At 39.0% G+C, this 14,579-nt stretch overlaps 1 protein-coding gene across 1 annotated transcript in view; it reads left to right on the top strand.

Moving 5' to 3' along the window:
* The window catches only part of golga5 (golgin A5), a 45,451-nt gene extending 34,126 nt beyond the window's left edge, over positions 1–11,325 (top strand). The window contains exons 11-13 of the mRNA XM_072568320.1: positions 1,388–1,493; positions 1,644–1,707; positions 10,958–11,325. Of these exons, the coding sequence (XP_072424421.1) occupies positions 1,388–1,493; positions 1,644–1,707; positions 10,958–11,044 (257 nt within the window). The 3' untranslated portion in view covers positions 11,045–11,325. The remainder of the gene's footprint in view (positions 1–1,387; positions 1,494–1,643; positions 1,708–10,957) is intronic.
* The last annotated feature ends 3,254 nt before the right edge of the window (positions 11,326–14,579 follow it).

The raw sequence follows: 14,579 nt of genomic DNA, 5'->3' as shown, positions 1-14,579 counted from the left end.
AGGGACCCGGAGCTTGACAGCAAATGGAATGGATCATTGTATGAAGTAGGAGCGGTCAGAGGAGAGTGGAGAAGCAAATTGATGGCAATGCACTTGCACATATTTGGAGAGTCTGCTTCCAATTCGCGACACACATTGTTGATACTTAAGATACCAAATTTCTGTGCCAGTGTGGTAGCAGAAGGTACACAGTTAACTTAAAATAGTCTGAGATATTTTTGTGGTGCTGTTTAACAAACTTACATTTATTTCCAGTAGAAAATCAGTTTGGCTCTGGACTTCGTTACGTAATAGTCATTGATTTTCAGTTGGGAGTGGGTTCATGATATGAATCTCGTGTCAAAAATAGTATAATTTATCCTTCTTTGTAATTCAGGTCCTTTAGTGGAATAAGAATTATAATTTTGTTCCTGATACATTCTCTGCAATCATGTTTGTTTAAGATTTTGTGCAACTGTTAAAACTTTAATTACTTGTGTGTCAGAATAATGATTAGAGCATGACATTACTGTATAGGGTGTTTGTTTTTTGATTTACTATTTGGATAACAAGTGCCTATCCTGCTGCATTGTGAATCAGGAATCATTTCCTGGCATAGACGTACAGCTTAAAGTGCTAAATTTTGTTGTCGTAATGACAGTAGAACCGTCAGTTTTCACTAAGTGCTCTGAAACAGATAGCAACTTCTGACATCACATGCTCACCATTAAATTGCTGTCACTGATTTTCTATTCTTCCATAAGCTATGCAGTTGTAGCAATCACAGATGGAAATTGTAAAAATCACTTGAATTGCCAGGAAGTTTTACTTGTGCTGCTTTGTCTTGCTGGATTATTCTTCATTGTCTTGCTGGAAAAATGTGCTTGTTTTAAAACTTCTAATTGGGCTTTCTGGCAACTTGATAAATGATGTGGAATAGCCTCTCCGGTTCTGAAAGTTTAATTTTATCGTTTAACATCACATGTCCCCATTATGATTATGTAGATACTTAAAATATCCTAAAGTTTGATATTTTACCTTAGCTAATCCCATGTGCATGCCAAATCTTAATTTTGCAATCCATAAAACTTTTAGAAAAATGAAGAATAATCAGTGCTTTTTATTGTCTGCTTCAGTCCATGCTTCTAAGCCTCCTTGATTCATTATTGCTACATATTGGTGATCCTCTGGTTGAGCCAGAATTAAATGACAGGAACGGTGAAGTCCATGCTACAGTTGCAAGGTTTTTTTCATGAGTTCATTTGTTTGAAATTGGCAGCAAACAGTGTAATATTATTGGTTAGCAACAAAATATTGGGCCAAGATTTCTCATGTCCATTTGCTTGAGAGAAACATATGCATATGTGAATTGATGAAATACTTGATGAGTGAATTGTACTTGACCCAGGTGCTCGTATGAGGAGCGTTCCAGTTCTTTTCAGTGAAACAGACAGTACTACAGCAGGAATGTATGGGAAAGTCCGAAAAGCAGCAAATACAATAGACCGATTCAGGTAAATTTCTGCTGATTGTTGCTTAGACTTTTCATTTACAAAATGTAACTGTGATTAGGATATATAAATTTGTCTTTTTTTTCATATGTTTTTGATTTGTTTCTATCTTCTGGTGATGGCAGTAGAAATAATGCCTCATATCTTTTACAGCATCCGGTTAGGAATTTTCCTGAGGCGATATCCAATTGCAAGGGTATTTGTAATTATTTATATGGTGAGTTCATTCTTTTACCAGTTACAATGTATGTCTGATTTTGGTTGATGCTATGTCTCGACATTTGGATTTTGATTTTAATTTAAGCCCATGGGAACCAGTTCAGATACATAGTGCTAAAGATGATAAGCCATAAAACATAGGAGCAGAAATTGCTGATACGTTTCTCAAATCCATCCATTCGCTTTCTCCTTGTACCCCTCTATCTCCTTGATACTCAAGAACCTAACTGTCTTATTCTTAAATATACTCAATGACCTGGCCTCCACAGCCTTCTGTGGAAATGAATTCCATAGATTCACCAGTCTCTGGCTGAAGAAGTTTCTCCTTATCTCCATTCTAAAAGGTCTTTACTGTAAGGCTATGTCCTCAGGTCCTAGTATCTCCAAGCGTTGGAAACATTTTCCCAACATCTACTCTGTCCAGGCCATTCAGTATTCTGTATGTTTCAATTAGATCCCCCATCATCCTTCTAAATTCAATTGAGGATAGACCCAGCGTTTTCAAACGTTTCTCATACGTTAAGCTATTCATTTCTGGGACTATTCTCGTGAACGTCCTCTGAACGCGCTCTAGGGCCAGTACATCCATCCTGAGATATGGGGCCCATAACAGTGCACAATACTCCATAAGTGGTCTGACCAGAGCAGTATAGAGCCTCAGAAATACATCCCTGCTATTTTTTATTTAAGTCCTCAAAATAAATCCAATTGTTGAATTTGTCTTCCTAACTACTGACTCAATCTGCAAGTTACCTTTACAGCATCTGGATTAGAACTCCCAAGTCTCTTGGCACTTCAGACTTCTGAATTTTCTCCCCATTTAGAAAATAGTTCATGCCTCTATTCTTCCTACCAAAGTGCATGTCTTCACACTTTCCCACGTTGCACTCCATCTGTTACTTCTTTGCCCACTCTCCAAACATGTCCAAATCCCTCTGAAGCCTCCCTGTAGTTCAAATCCTCCAACCCTGGCAACATCCTTGTAAATCTTTTAGGAAGCCTTTCAAGTTTCACAACATCCTTCTGATAGGAAGGAGATCAGAATTGCACGCAATTCCAAAATATTCAAAAGTCTAACCAATGTCCTGTGCAGCTGCAACATGACCTCCCAACTCCTGTACTCAATACTGTGACCAATAAAGGAAAGCATACCAAATGCCGCCTTCACTATCCTATCCACCTGCAACTCTACTTTCAAGGTCTGTTTGTTCAGCAACACTCCCTAGGACCTTACCATTAAGTGGATAAGTCCTGCTAAGACTTGTTTTCCTAACATGCATCACCACACATTTATCTAAATTAAACTCCATCTGCCACTCCTCAGCCCATTGGGCCCATCTGATCAAGATCCCGTTGTAATCTGAGGTAACCTTTTTCACTGTCCACTACACCTCCAATTTTGGTGTCATCTGCAAACTTACTAACTATACCTCCATTGTTCACATGCAAATCATTTATATACATGATGGAAAGTAGTGGACCCAGCACCAATCCTTGTGGCACTGTACTGGTCACAGGCCTCCAGTCTGAAAAAACACCCTCCTCCACCACCACCTATCTATCTTCGAGCCAGTTCTGTATCCTATTGGCTAGGTCTGTCTGTATTCCACGAGATCTAACCTTTCTAACTAGTTTCCCATGGGGACCTTTGTCGAATGCCTTACTGAAGTCCATATAGATCACATCTACCACTCTGCCATCATCAGTCCTCTTTGTTACTTCTTCAAAAAAACTCAATCAAGTTTGTGAGACATGATTTCCCACGCACAAAGCCATGTTGACTATCCCTAATCAGTCCTTGCCTTTCCAAATACATTTGCATCCTGTCCCTCAGGATTCCGTCTAATTGCTCACTGCTGAGGTCAGGCTCACTGGTCTATAGTTCCCTGGCTTATCCTTACTACCTTTCTTAAATAGTGGTACCACATTAGCTAACCTCCAGTCTTCAGATAATATCCAGATGATACGAATAGCTCAGCAAGGCATTCAGCAATCATTTCTCTAGCTTCCTACAGAGATCAGATACACCAAGATGCCACCATGTATTTTCCTGCATTCTATTTCTTCCATTCTCCACAGTAAACACTGATGCAAAATACTCACTTTGTATGTCCTCCATCTCTTGTAGCTCCATACAAAGGTCACCATGCTGATCTTTGAGAACTCTATTCCCTCCCTAGTCACCCTTTCCTCAATGTACTTGTAAAAACCCTTTGTATTCTCCTTAACTCTGCCAAAGCTATCTCATGTCTCCTTTGTGCCCTCCTGATTTTCCTCTTAAGTGTAATCCTAATGCCTTTATACTCATGTAAGGCTTCACTTGATCTATCCTGTATATACTTGACATATGCTTCCTTCTTTTTCTTAACCAAACCCTCAATTTCTGTAGTCATCCAGCTTTCCCTATACCTACCAGCCTTTCCTTTCACCCTAACAGGAACATACTGTCTCTGGACTCTCGTTACCTCATTTCTGAAGGCTTCCCATTTTTCAGCTGTCCCTTTACCTGCGAACATCTGCCCCCATTCATCTTTTGAAAGTTCTTGCCTAATACCATCAAAATTGGCCTTACTCCAATTTAGAACTTCAACTTTTAAATCGGGTCTATCCTTTTCCATCACTATTTTAAAACTAATAGAATTATGGTTGCAGGCCCCAAAGTGTTCCCCCACTGACACCTCAGTCACCTGCCCTGCCTTATTTCCCAAGAGTAGGTACATCCACATACTGAATCAGAAAATGTTCTTGTACGCATTTAACAAATTCATCTCCGTCTAAACCCTTAACACTATGGCAGTTCCAGTCAATGTTTGGAAAGTTAATATTCCCTACCATTACCACCCTATTGTTCTTACAGATAATTGAAATCTCCTTAGAAATTTGTTTCTCAATTTCCTGCTATCTATTAGGGGGGTCTATAATATAATGCTAATAAGGTAATCATCCCTTTCTTATTTCTCAGTTCCACCCAAATAACTTCCCTGGGTGTATTTCTGGAAATATCCTCCCTAAGTGTTACAGTTGTACTTATCAAAAACGCCACATCCCCCTTCTCTCTTGCCTCCCTTTCTATCCTTCCTGTAGCATTTGTATCCTGGAACATTAAGCTGCCAGTCCTGTCCATCCCTGAGCCACGTTTCTGTAATTGTTGTGATATTCCCAGTCCCGTGTTCCTAACCATGCCCTGAGTTCATCCACCTTCCCTGTTAGGCCTCTTGCATTGAAATAAGTGCAGTTAATTTATCAATCCTTGACCTTGAATCAGGGAGGCAATACACCATTCCAATTTTCCACTGCTGAAACGTCTGTCTGTATCTCTGACTAGGGAGTCCCCGACACAATCAATTACTTGGAATCCGACGTCCCCTTCATTACATTGGAGCCTGTCTTGATACTAGAAACTTGGCTGTTCGTGCTACATTCCCCTGAGAATCCATCACCCCTACATTTTCCAAAGCCGCATACTTGTTTGAAATGAGGATAGCCACAGGAGGCTCCTGCACTACCTTCCTACCTCTCCCATCTTTCCTGGAATTAATCCATCTATGTAACTGTATCTGCAGCTTTTCTCCCTTCTTATAGCTGCCATCCATCACATCCCCTTGCTCTTGTAAATTTCTCATTGCCTCTAACTGTCGCTCCAACCAATCCATTCGATCCAAAAAGATTCGCAACCAACAATGCTTATTGCAGATATAATCCTCAGTAAAACTCGAAACTCCCACAATTTCTCAAAGAATTGCAGCAGATTTGTCAGGCATGACCTACCCCTGATGAAACCATGTTGACTTTGCCCTATTTTGCCACACACTTCCAAGTATTCAGAAATCTCATCCTTCACAATGGATTGCAGAATTTTGCCCATGACAGAGGTTAGGTTAATTGATTTGTAATTTTACATCTTTTGCTTTATTCCCTTTTTAAACGGGTGACACGTTGGCAATTTTCCAGTCCTTCACTGTCTCTTCAGCTATCTCCCTAAGAACTCTCGGATGTCGTCCATCTGGTCCAGGTGATTTCTTCACCTTAAGGCCATTCAGTTCTTCTAGTACCTTCTCCTTGGTGATGGCCAACATTCACAGCTCTGTCCCTCACTGTCTTGAATTTTTGGGATGTTACTCGTGTCTTCCACTGTGAAGACTGACACAAAGTAATTATTCAGTTCCCTGTATAAGACTCTGGTGCGGCTGCATCTGGGATATTGTGTGCAGTTTTGGTCGCCATACTATAGGAAGGATGTGGAGGCACTGGAACGGGTGCAGAGGAAGTTTACCAGGATGTTGCCTGGTATGGTAGGAAGATCCTATGAGGAAAGGCTGAGGCACTTGGGGTTGTTTTCATTGGAGAAAAGAAGGTTTAGGGGTGACTTGATAGAGGTGTACAAGATGATTAGGGGGTTAGATAGGGTTGACAGTGAGAACCTTTTTCCACGTATGGAGTCAGCTATTACAAGGGGGCATAGCTTTAAATTAAGGGGGGGTAGATATAGGACTGATGTTAGGGGTAGGTTCTTCACTCAGCGAGTCGTAAGTTCATGGAATGCCCTGCCAGTAGCAGTGGTGGACTCTCCCTCTTTATGGGTATTTAAGCGGGCATTGGATAGGTATATGGAGGATAGTGGGTTAGTGTAGGTTAGGTGGGCTTTGATTGGCGCAACATCGAGGGCCGAAGGGCCTGTACTGCGCTGTATTCTTCTATGTTCTATGTTCTATGTTCTCCACTACTATCTCTCCAGTGGCCCAATGTCCACTTTTTTTTGTCCTTTTTATATATCTAAAGAACTCTTACAGTATACCTTTATATTACTGACTAGCTTACCCTCCCCTCTTCATTTTTTGTTGGACTTTATAAGCTTCCCAATTCTCTGGTTTCCCACTGCCCTTCACCACATTATCTACTTTCTCTTTTGCTTTTCTGCTATCCCTGACTTCCCTAGTCAGCCATGGTTGCCTCATCCTCCTCCTACCATGCTTCTCTTTCCTCAGGATGAATCTTTGCCGTGTCTCCTCAATTACTCCCAGCAACTCCTGCTATTGCTGTTCCACTGTCTTTCCTGCTTGGCTCCTCTCCCAGTCAATTCTATCCAGCTTCTCCCTCATGCCTCTATAGTTGCCTTTATTCAGCTGTAATACCTTTACCTCTAATTCTATCTTCTCCCTCTAAAATTGCAGAGTAAATTCAATCATATTATGATCACTGCCTCCTAAGGGTTCCTTCACCTTAAGCTCTCTTTATCAAGTCTGCTTTAAGTTATCAATGCTAGCAGCATATTAGATCACCTGTGGGTCGACATAATCTTTTCAAGCCTCTGCTATTGCTCTAATTCAGACTTACATCCTGCTACTACCACATGACTTCTGGCTCTGTTACTCCCATAGCTGTTGCTATTAATCCCAATGGCTAGATGGGTGCCATTTACAAAACTCTGATTTTTTTGTACTGCCTATGATTGTGTACTGGCAGTGATTGTACTTACATCCAAAGTATGGATTTCTCTTCTCCTCTCCACAACACCCACACACACCATGATGTCCAGAGAAAGTTGGCCTATGCATTATATGGCCATTCAAATTGTTGTAATATTGAGTAACATTGCTTTCAGCCTGTTTTGAATGTAATATCTGCTAAGAACAGCACAGCCATGAGAAGTGTAGTTGGAAAATGCAGGCTGAAGGACAATAAGGATGCACAAAAGAATAAATTCTGAATCTTTATAATGTGCCTACATAAATTCACTTTCTTTACTCTAGTGTGCAGAATTGAAGGTAGTTTGTCCTTATTTGTTTCCCTGTTCAAATACCCATTCTGTCCTGTTTAAGTCTTTACTGTGCCCAATAAAATTGGCAAGAGGTCTAGCCGTGTTTCAAGTTCCTGTCAGTTCTGGACTGTAATGCGACTGGAAAAGTCTATACTGATTGATTCTAAAATATACCAATTTAAGATGGTTCTGACTAGGAACGAAAGCTGAAAAAGGAGACTGGCTTGCACAGGGTTTTGAATTCATTGCTGCTGGGCACATGTCGGAGACAGTGAGGACTGCAGATGCTGGAGATCAGAGTGGAAAAGTGAGGCATTGGAAAAGCACAGCAGGTCAGGCAGCATCTGAGGAGCAGGAGAGTTGATGGTTTCGGCATGACACAATCATCAGGGTGGCTTATGCCCAAAATGTTGACTCTTTTCGGATGCTGCCTGACCTGCTGTGCTTTTCCAACGCCACACTTTTTGACTCTGCTGGGAGCATGTACATGGTACGTAAAATTATGAATGTTGGTTTGGTATCTTCCTTTCACAGAGCTCAAGCTAAAGTTTTGCTGTTGTTATAAACGTAGTGTTGTCCATTCCATGCTCATATATCTTTTTCTGTCCAATATCCTAATCTGTATTACAAGAGGCTGAATGTGAATTAAGTGTACTGGAAGTAGGGGAGAAAGAGTGTGGAACAGCATTGTTCATTTGAATTTTAGTTATTCATGTTTATCCAATAAATTTATGGCCAAATATGTACCAAACACTATTAGTTCTAATTTGCTGTAGGATTGCAAACATGCAGAATGCAATATTTTCAACCTCTACACAAAAGTGGGAAAATAAAATATACGAAGTAAGCAGCTTATTGTTTTGAGCTTTAAATGGTTTGCCTTGCCCCTAGAGTTTGATACGCAAGTTTAAAAACCACAGATAAATTTCAGAATAAGAAGTAAAATGTAGCAGCAGTTTTTTGCTGGTACTGAGGTTTGTAACTATGGGAACAAGATCTTGCTATAACTTTTGCAGGTTTATCCTTTATGATCAGGTGAGCAGGCATCTAATGTTCCCCTCTTGCTCTCTCGTTTTTCTTTGTTTGAATGCAGCATTAATTTATTTGAAAAATGTATGCCTTCCTGTTTTGTGAGTACTTAGGTCTTTGATCATAATGATCACAAAATAGCAATGAAAAAGTATGTATTTTTTTAAAAATGTTCTTTTTAAAATAAATCTAAGTAAGGAATAAAATATGCATGGTTTGTGCACATAGTAAGGATGGATTCAGTCTGTAGTTAGGTGGCTCAGCAGAATTCAGGCTGAATCAGATGGTATCTCTTCTCAGCAGAAAACTGGAAGATCTCTTTATACTTGTGCAGGCAACTGTGAAATTGAGTTTGTTGTCTAAACTCTGCTGCACATAAATCTAATTATAACTTTATAACATCCAGATTTGGAAGTAGGCATCTTAGAAAGATCACTTTGTTCAAGTAATTAGGTTTCATAGTTTGTCTCCATCCAGGTGTTATTTCTTAATGTTGTGCTGATGGAAAGGAACATTTAATTCATTCAAATTTCTCTGAGGTTGTTACCTTTGGGCTTTGCAGATATACTGCCTGTATCTTGGGAGCTGGAATGTGGAAGGCGCAGTCATGCAAATTAGCTGACCATCTTGGTTACGTGTGCTACACATTTTGTCACTTTTTAAAACATCAGATTTTTTTCAGAAATTCAATTCCGGTTTCTGGCCAATTGAGTTAAAATCAATTGTTTGATATAAATGTATCATCGTAACTCTCCTACATATCACCTGTGTTAGTTCTTAACCAAGGCCCACCCAGGTCTATTGCCATTACCGAATAGGCAAGAAGACACTGAATTGACATTTTGTTTGCTATTATCCTTCTGAGGGATATGCCATTTCTTTGCTTACTAACCTCCTCAACACACTCAGCAGCACTTCAAAAGTTAAAAATGCAATTTGTTCAGCAGTTGTTGTTCTGCTACTATATAAATTCTTTTAATGCTTGGGCTTGTTGTTCTCAAAGTAATAGCTCAAATTTTTAATCAGTGTTTCTGCTTTTCACCCATTCTATTCTATGCCTACACTCTTCAGTTTCTTTCATGAATATGGATTTTGTTTGCAGCTAAAAAGCATGCTGACTGATTATTTACTGACACCTTAAATGTATACATTTAGTTTAACTTGAATAGGATACCTGTATATCTGAATCATTCATAGATAAACTTACACTTGCATAATTCAAAAGTTTGGTTTCAGTTTGATTAAAGCACAAAAAAGTTCATCGATTATGTATTCACTTTCAATGCACTGTGACTATCTTTCATTCAAAGTCCTTTTTTATATAGAGCTTAGCTTGTGCAACATGTTCGCATTATGTGTGAGAGTTGAGATTAAAAGCGGCTCTTTGATTTACAAAACTTGTATATTATGTTCCTGATGCCAAGGTTCCCTTTCATGGATTATGTGCAAAAACCACAAAACACATGTAAAACTCAACACAAAGTGATTGTCAGAAAATCTTATCTTAACCTGTTATGGGGTCAGCTGGTCTTTGTTCATTGCAGAAGTTTAGTTGGCTTGCAGCCACGAACACAAGGCCTATGGTTAGGGGGCCCAGCAAGGCCTCTGTAAAATACAAGCAACTTCAGATTAATATTTTAAAGTTGTTCTTAAATAAACTATTCATACAGGTTCATAGTTGGGGCATACAGGAAAAAGAAATGCACTGAAATTCATCGAAAGAAAATTTCTCTAAAAAGGAATTTATGAAACAAAGTAAGCATTAGCGCAAGGGAATCAAGATTATATCTTTATTGTAAGTGAGATAACTTTTAAGAGAAATTCTTTTTAAAGGTAATTACCACAATGATAGAATCTAATAACATAATACAACAAACTGACTTCTTGCACTCAAATAATTCATGATCAGGTGAGGCAGTTTCAAGGTCATATATCTAAACTCAATATACTGGGCTTTGCAGAAATATTTCTAGAGGGTTCCTCTATTTAGTGCACTTCGTACTAAATTGACCAATCCAGCAAAGAAATGGAATTTTAAATGGAAAATATATTCATTCTAGATTTTTTCTAAATTCATTCATAAGATATGGGTGTCACTTGTGAGCTACCATTTTACCAATCCCTAGTTGCCCTTGAGAAGGTGCTGGTGAGTCACTTCTTTGAAGTATTGCAGTCCATGTGTTGTTGGTAGACTCAAAATGTTGTCAGGGAGGGAGCTCCAGAATTTTGACCCAGTGACACTGTAGCAATGGTAATAAATTAGGATACGTAGTGGCTTGGAGAAGAACTTGCTAATGAAGGTATTCACATATGTTTGGAGCCCTTGTCCTTCTAGGTGTGAATGAGTCCTGGGTTTGCAAGATGCTGTCTTATGAATTTATTTCAGGGTACCCCTGAATATGGCTCTCTCAGATTGCAATGTTCTTAAAAAACGTTTAATTAAAAGATTTTGTTATTTCAGGCACTGCTGCACTTCTGGGTAATGATAGTACTTCTGACATATACACCGGAGATACACCATGGTTCCTCACGACCTGATGGTCAATGAAAAGAAGTAACCATGAGCACATCAATTGTTGGATCCAGAATCTTTTTTGTAAATTTATGTAGCACATGGCTACACCAATAAGCCTGTATATACTGTAGAACTAGCTTATGTTTATGATCATGAGAATAAATACAACTTTAAAAAAAGTTCATTCTTTTCTGCATTTTATCTTGGCACTTTCCCACTCCCCTCTTAGTTTGTACATACAAAAGTTATGTAGTTATATTGATGGACATATGACTTGATTTGTGCAATATCTTTTAATAAACTTATTTCAAAAACATTGACTCAACATGTGGTACTATATTTGTTGCTACAATGATGTAATGGCAAAATTGTAAAACAAAAATGAGAAGATTATGCAGCTCACTGTCTTACACATCTTGCTGCAGGATCTGACCTGAGCATTTCTGAGTTTGTGGAATCAAAGAAACCTACAGCAAAAATTAATGTCACTCAGCCCATTCTGGCCTGTGCCAGCTATTTGAAAGTGGTTGTGCTGAGCCCATCATCCATGATTCTATTTTCTGAACCCCTGTAAATTCCTCATCCTCGAGTACTATCCCAATTCCCTTCGAAAATTTTGTGAAATTGCTTTCCACTCCCTTTTCAGTCTCAGCTTTTCAGTTGCCAACAATAATGGTTTCTGATAAGGTCTAGAAGATTTTTGAACCCATGACTTCTCTGCATTAGCCCATTTTCCAGAGGAAAATTTGTATCTATTCCACCATTTCCCTTTTATTCTGGGATCTTCAACTTTTAGAAACCTTCTGTTTTCCATTTTGATTTTTCAGAAAGGATTTGGCAATTTATACATCCACTGCAGTGTTTAGATTAACCTGTGTTACCTCAACAAAGAAGTCGAGCTACTTTGTTGGACACTTATTATCTTTAATAAATGCAGGTTCTTAATTAATGCTTTTAAAATAGTGTATTTTATCTCTGATGGTTTACAGAAAGTTCTCCATTGCTGTTGTTAGACCTATAGTTTCCTAGTCTATTCCTGTGCCCTTTCTTGAATTGGGATGAAACATTGACATTTCCCCTGTACCGGTGAAGATTAACAGTGTGACCAATTGTCAGGATGCTGCCTGACCTGCTGCGCTTTTCCAGCAACACATTTTTCAGTGTGACCAATTGCCTCAGATATTTGTGGCCTCTGACATACTGCATGTTGTCTTGTTTACCCGACAGCTTACAGTAATGTTGATCCTTTAATATGGCTATTGTTCTGACCATAACTTGCTTTTACTGTAGTCTTTGCAATATTTGTTTCCTTTGGGAAAACAAACTGATCATTGAATAATTTTACACATGCTTCGCCTTTGTGAAAAAATTTCTTGTTGGGTCTTAAAGGCCTAACTTTTCCTGAACAAACTGCTTACATTCTTTACATTTATAAAATGTGTATGTTACCCTAAAAAGGATGTGCAAATGACATTTCCTCTTGTGGGAGAATCCAGAACACAGGATCAGCTTGAAATAAGCAGTCACCTTTTTAAGGCAAATTAGAAGAGTCTTCTCCCCTGAGGATTGAGAGTCAAGTTCTGGATATCTCCTTTACAGTGTAAGGCTCCTTGTGTAGAACTTAACATTTACCTTCCTTTACTGATTTACAGTATACTCTTCAATTAAGTGAAATTCCAGATTCACCCCTTGGGTTTTGGTTTCTCTTGGTCACCATGGCCTCAATATCTTGCACAAAACACAATGGACTCAAATCATTTTGAAAGCTGTAGGCTTCTATTTCTTTGTTTTTGCAGCAAAATGCATCTTCTTGGCCAACCTTCAGTGGTGTATTGTACGTTTCTTTGGCTGTTGAATCATAGAAGTTTTATAGCACAGAAGATTTTTGGCCCATTTTGTTAGCGACTGCTGAAATACGAGCCAATCAGCTTCATTGCATTTTGCAGCATTTAATCTGTAAAACTACTTGAGAGCCACATCCAAGCACCTTATAAGTGAGTTGAGATTTTGTTTCTACTACCTACTCAGTCATAGCTACTGCTTTGCATTCAAGGAGCCTTCACTGTTTATAAATCTCAGATTCTCAGGAAAGTAAAGTGCTGAGTCTCGTCTGTTTGCAGAGCCATTCCAATCAAGAATGTTCCAGATAATAGTATGAGTTTTGGCTACTTATTTCATAGCAGCCATGTCAGAACAATTTAGAAGAGACACAGTTCAAGACATTGTACTAGAATTATCACTTCTGACAAGTCTAACTTGGCAAGAGCATCTGAATCATATTTGTTTTCCATTCAGCCAGGCAATACACAAAGAGATTGTGGGGAATCTTAAATCGAAATGTTCTCGGGCAAAGTTTAAATCAAAATGTTCTAATCATTCTGCATAAATTGTTCAGAAGTCATTAATTTGTCATTTATTGCCTGAGTTGGCAAGTGAGAATAAGTAACCGCATGAGATTTAACATTAGTATGCTAAGGAACAAATTTAAATTTGAAGTATTGAGGTAATAAGTATTTTAAATGCCTGTCTATGTTGACACTAAGAAAATTACTGAACAAATTACACGCTTCATGTAATTTTGGTTTTGGATGATTGACACAAGTGGAGTGATGTTGGTTAAGATACAATTAAACATTTCTTCTGATTCTGACATTCTGTGCTGGTATCCCAGTTGCAGAAAATGCTTGAGAGGCAGATTTGTAATCAATGAGTGAATGGGAATGTAGATGGTAAGGTAGATGCTTGGAACTTTATCTTTACACACGCAAAGCCTAACCCAATTATAGTCTCTAAGCCGGGTTAACTTGGCATGTTTTTATCCCTTGTAGGCTAATAGTTTGGAGCTTTAAAACAAATGAACTGCTTTCAAGCAGATCACGAATAGCATGGAAAGAGGCTTTTCAGCCCATCGAATTCACATTAGTCGTCAGGCATCTACCTAATCCTGTTCCCCAGCAATTGATGCATAGCCTTGTATGTATGGATTTCAACTGTTTATCTAAGTGCTAAAATGTTTGTGGTTCCTGTTGTCACCCCCCTCCCCCTTTTAGATAGAGTTCCAGATACTTACCTAGGAGAAAGTGAGGACTGTAGATGCTGGAAATCAGAGTCGAGTGTGTGGTGCCAGAAAAGCACAGCAGCTCAGGCAGCGTCCGAGGAGCAGGAGAATCAATGTTTCGGGTATAAGTCCTGATGAGCTTATGCCAGAAATATCGATTCTTCTCCTCAGATGCTGCTTGACCTGCTGTGCTTTTTCAGCACCACACTCTTTATTCTAGATGCTTACCACTGTTTGGTGGGGGGAAAAACCTTCACTTAAATCCACAATAAATCTACCCTTGCTTTCAAGCTACATTCTTTGATAATTGACCCATTTAGAACATAGTACAGCACAATACAGGCCCTTTGGCCCTTGTTGTGCTGACCTTTTATCCTTCTGTAAGATCAAATTAACCTCTATTTTACTATCATCCATGTGCCTATTCAAGAGGCAAGGAATGGATTATTCCCCCTCGTGAAAGCCATTTCCAACCTGGGGAAAAGTCTCTAGCGATACACTCTATCTATG

This window comes from Chiloscyllium punctatum, chromosome 4, assembly GCF_047496795.1.
Source record: "Chiloscyllium punctatum isolate Juve2018m chromosome 4, sChiPun1.3, whole genome shotgun sequence".
Classification (NCBI taxonomy): Eukaryota; Metazoa; Chordata; class Chondrichthyes; order Orectolobiformes; family Hemiscylliidae; genus Chiloscyllium; species Chiloscyllium punctatum.
The sequence above is the reverse complement of the archived record's forward strand: the minus strand, read 5'-3'. Positions and strand labels throughout refer to the sequence as shown.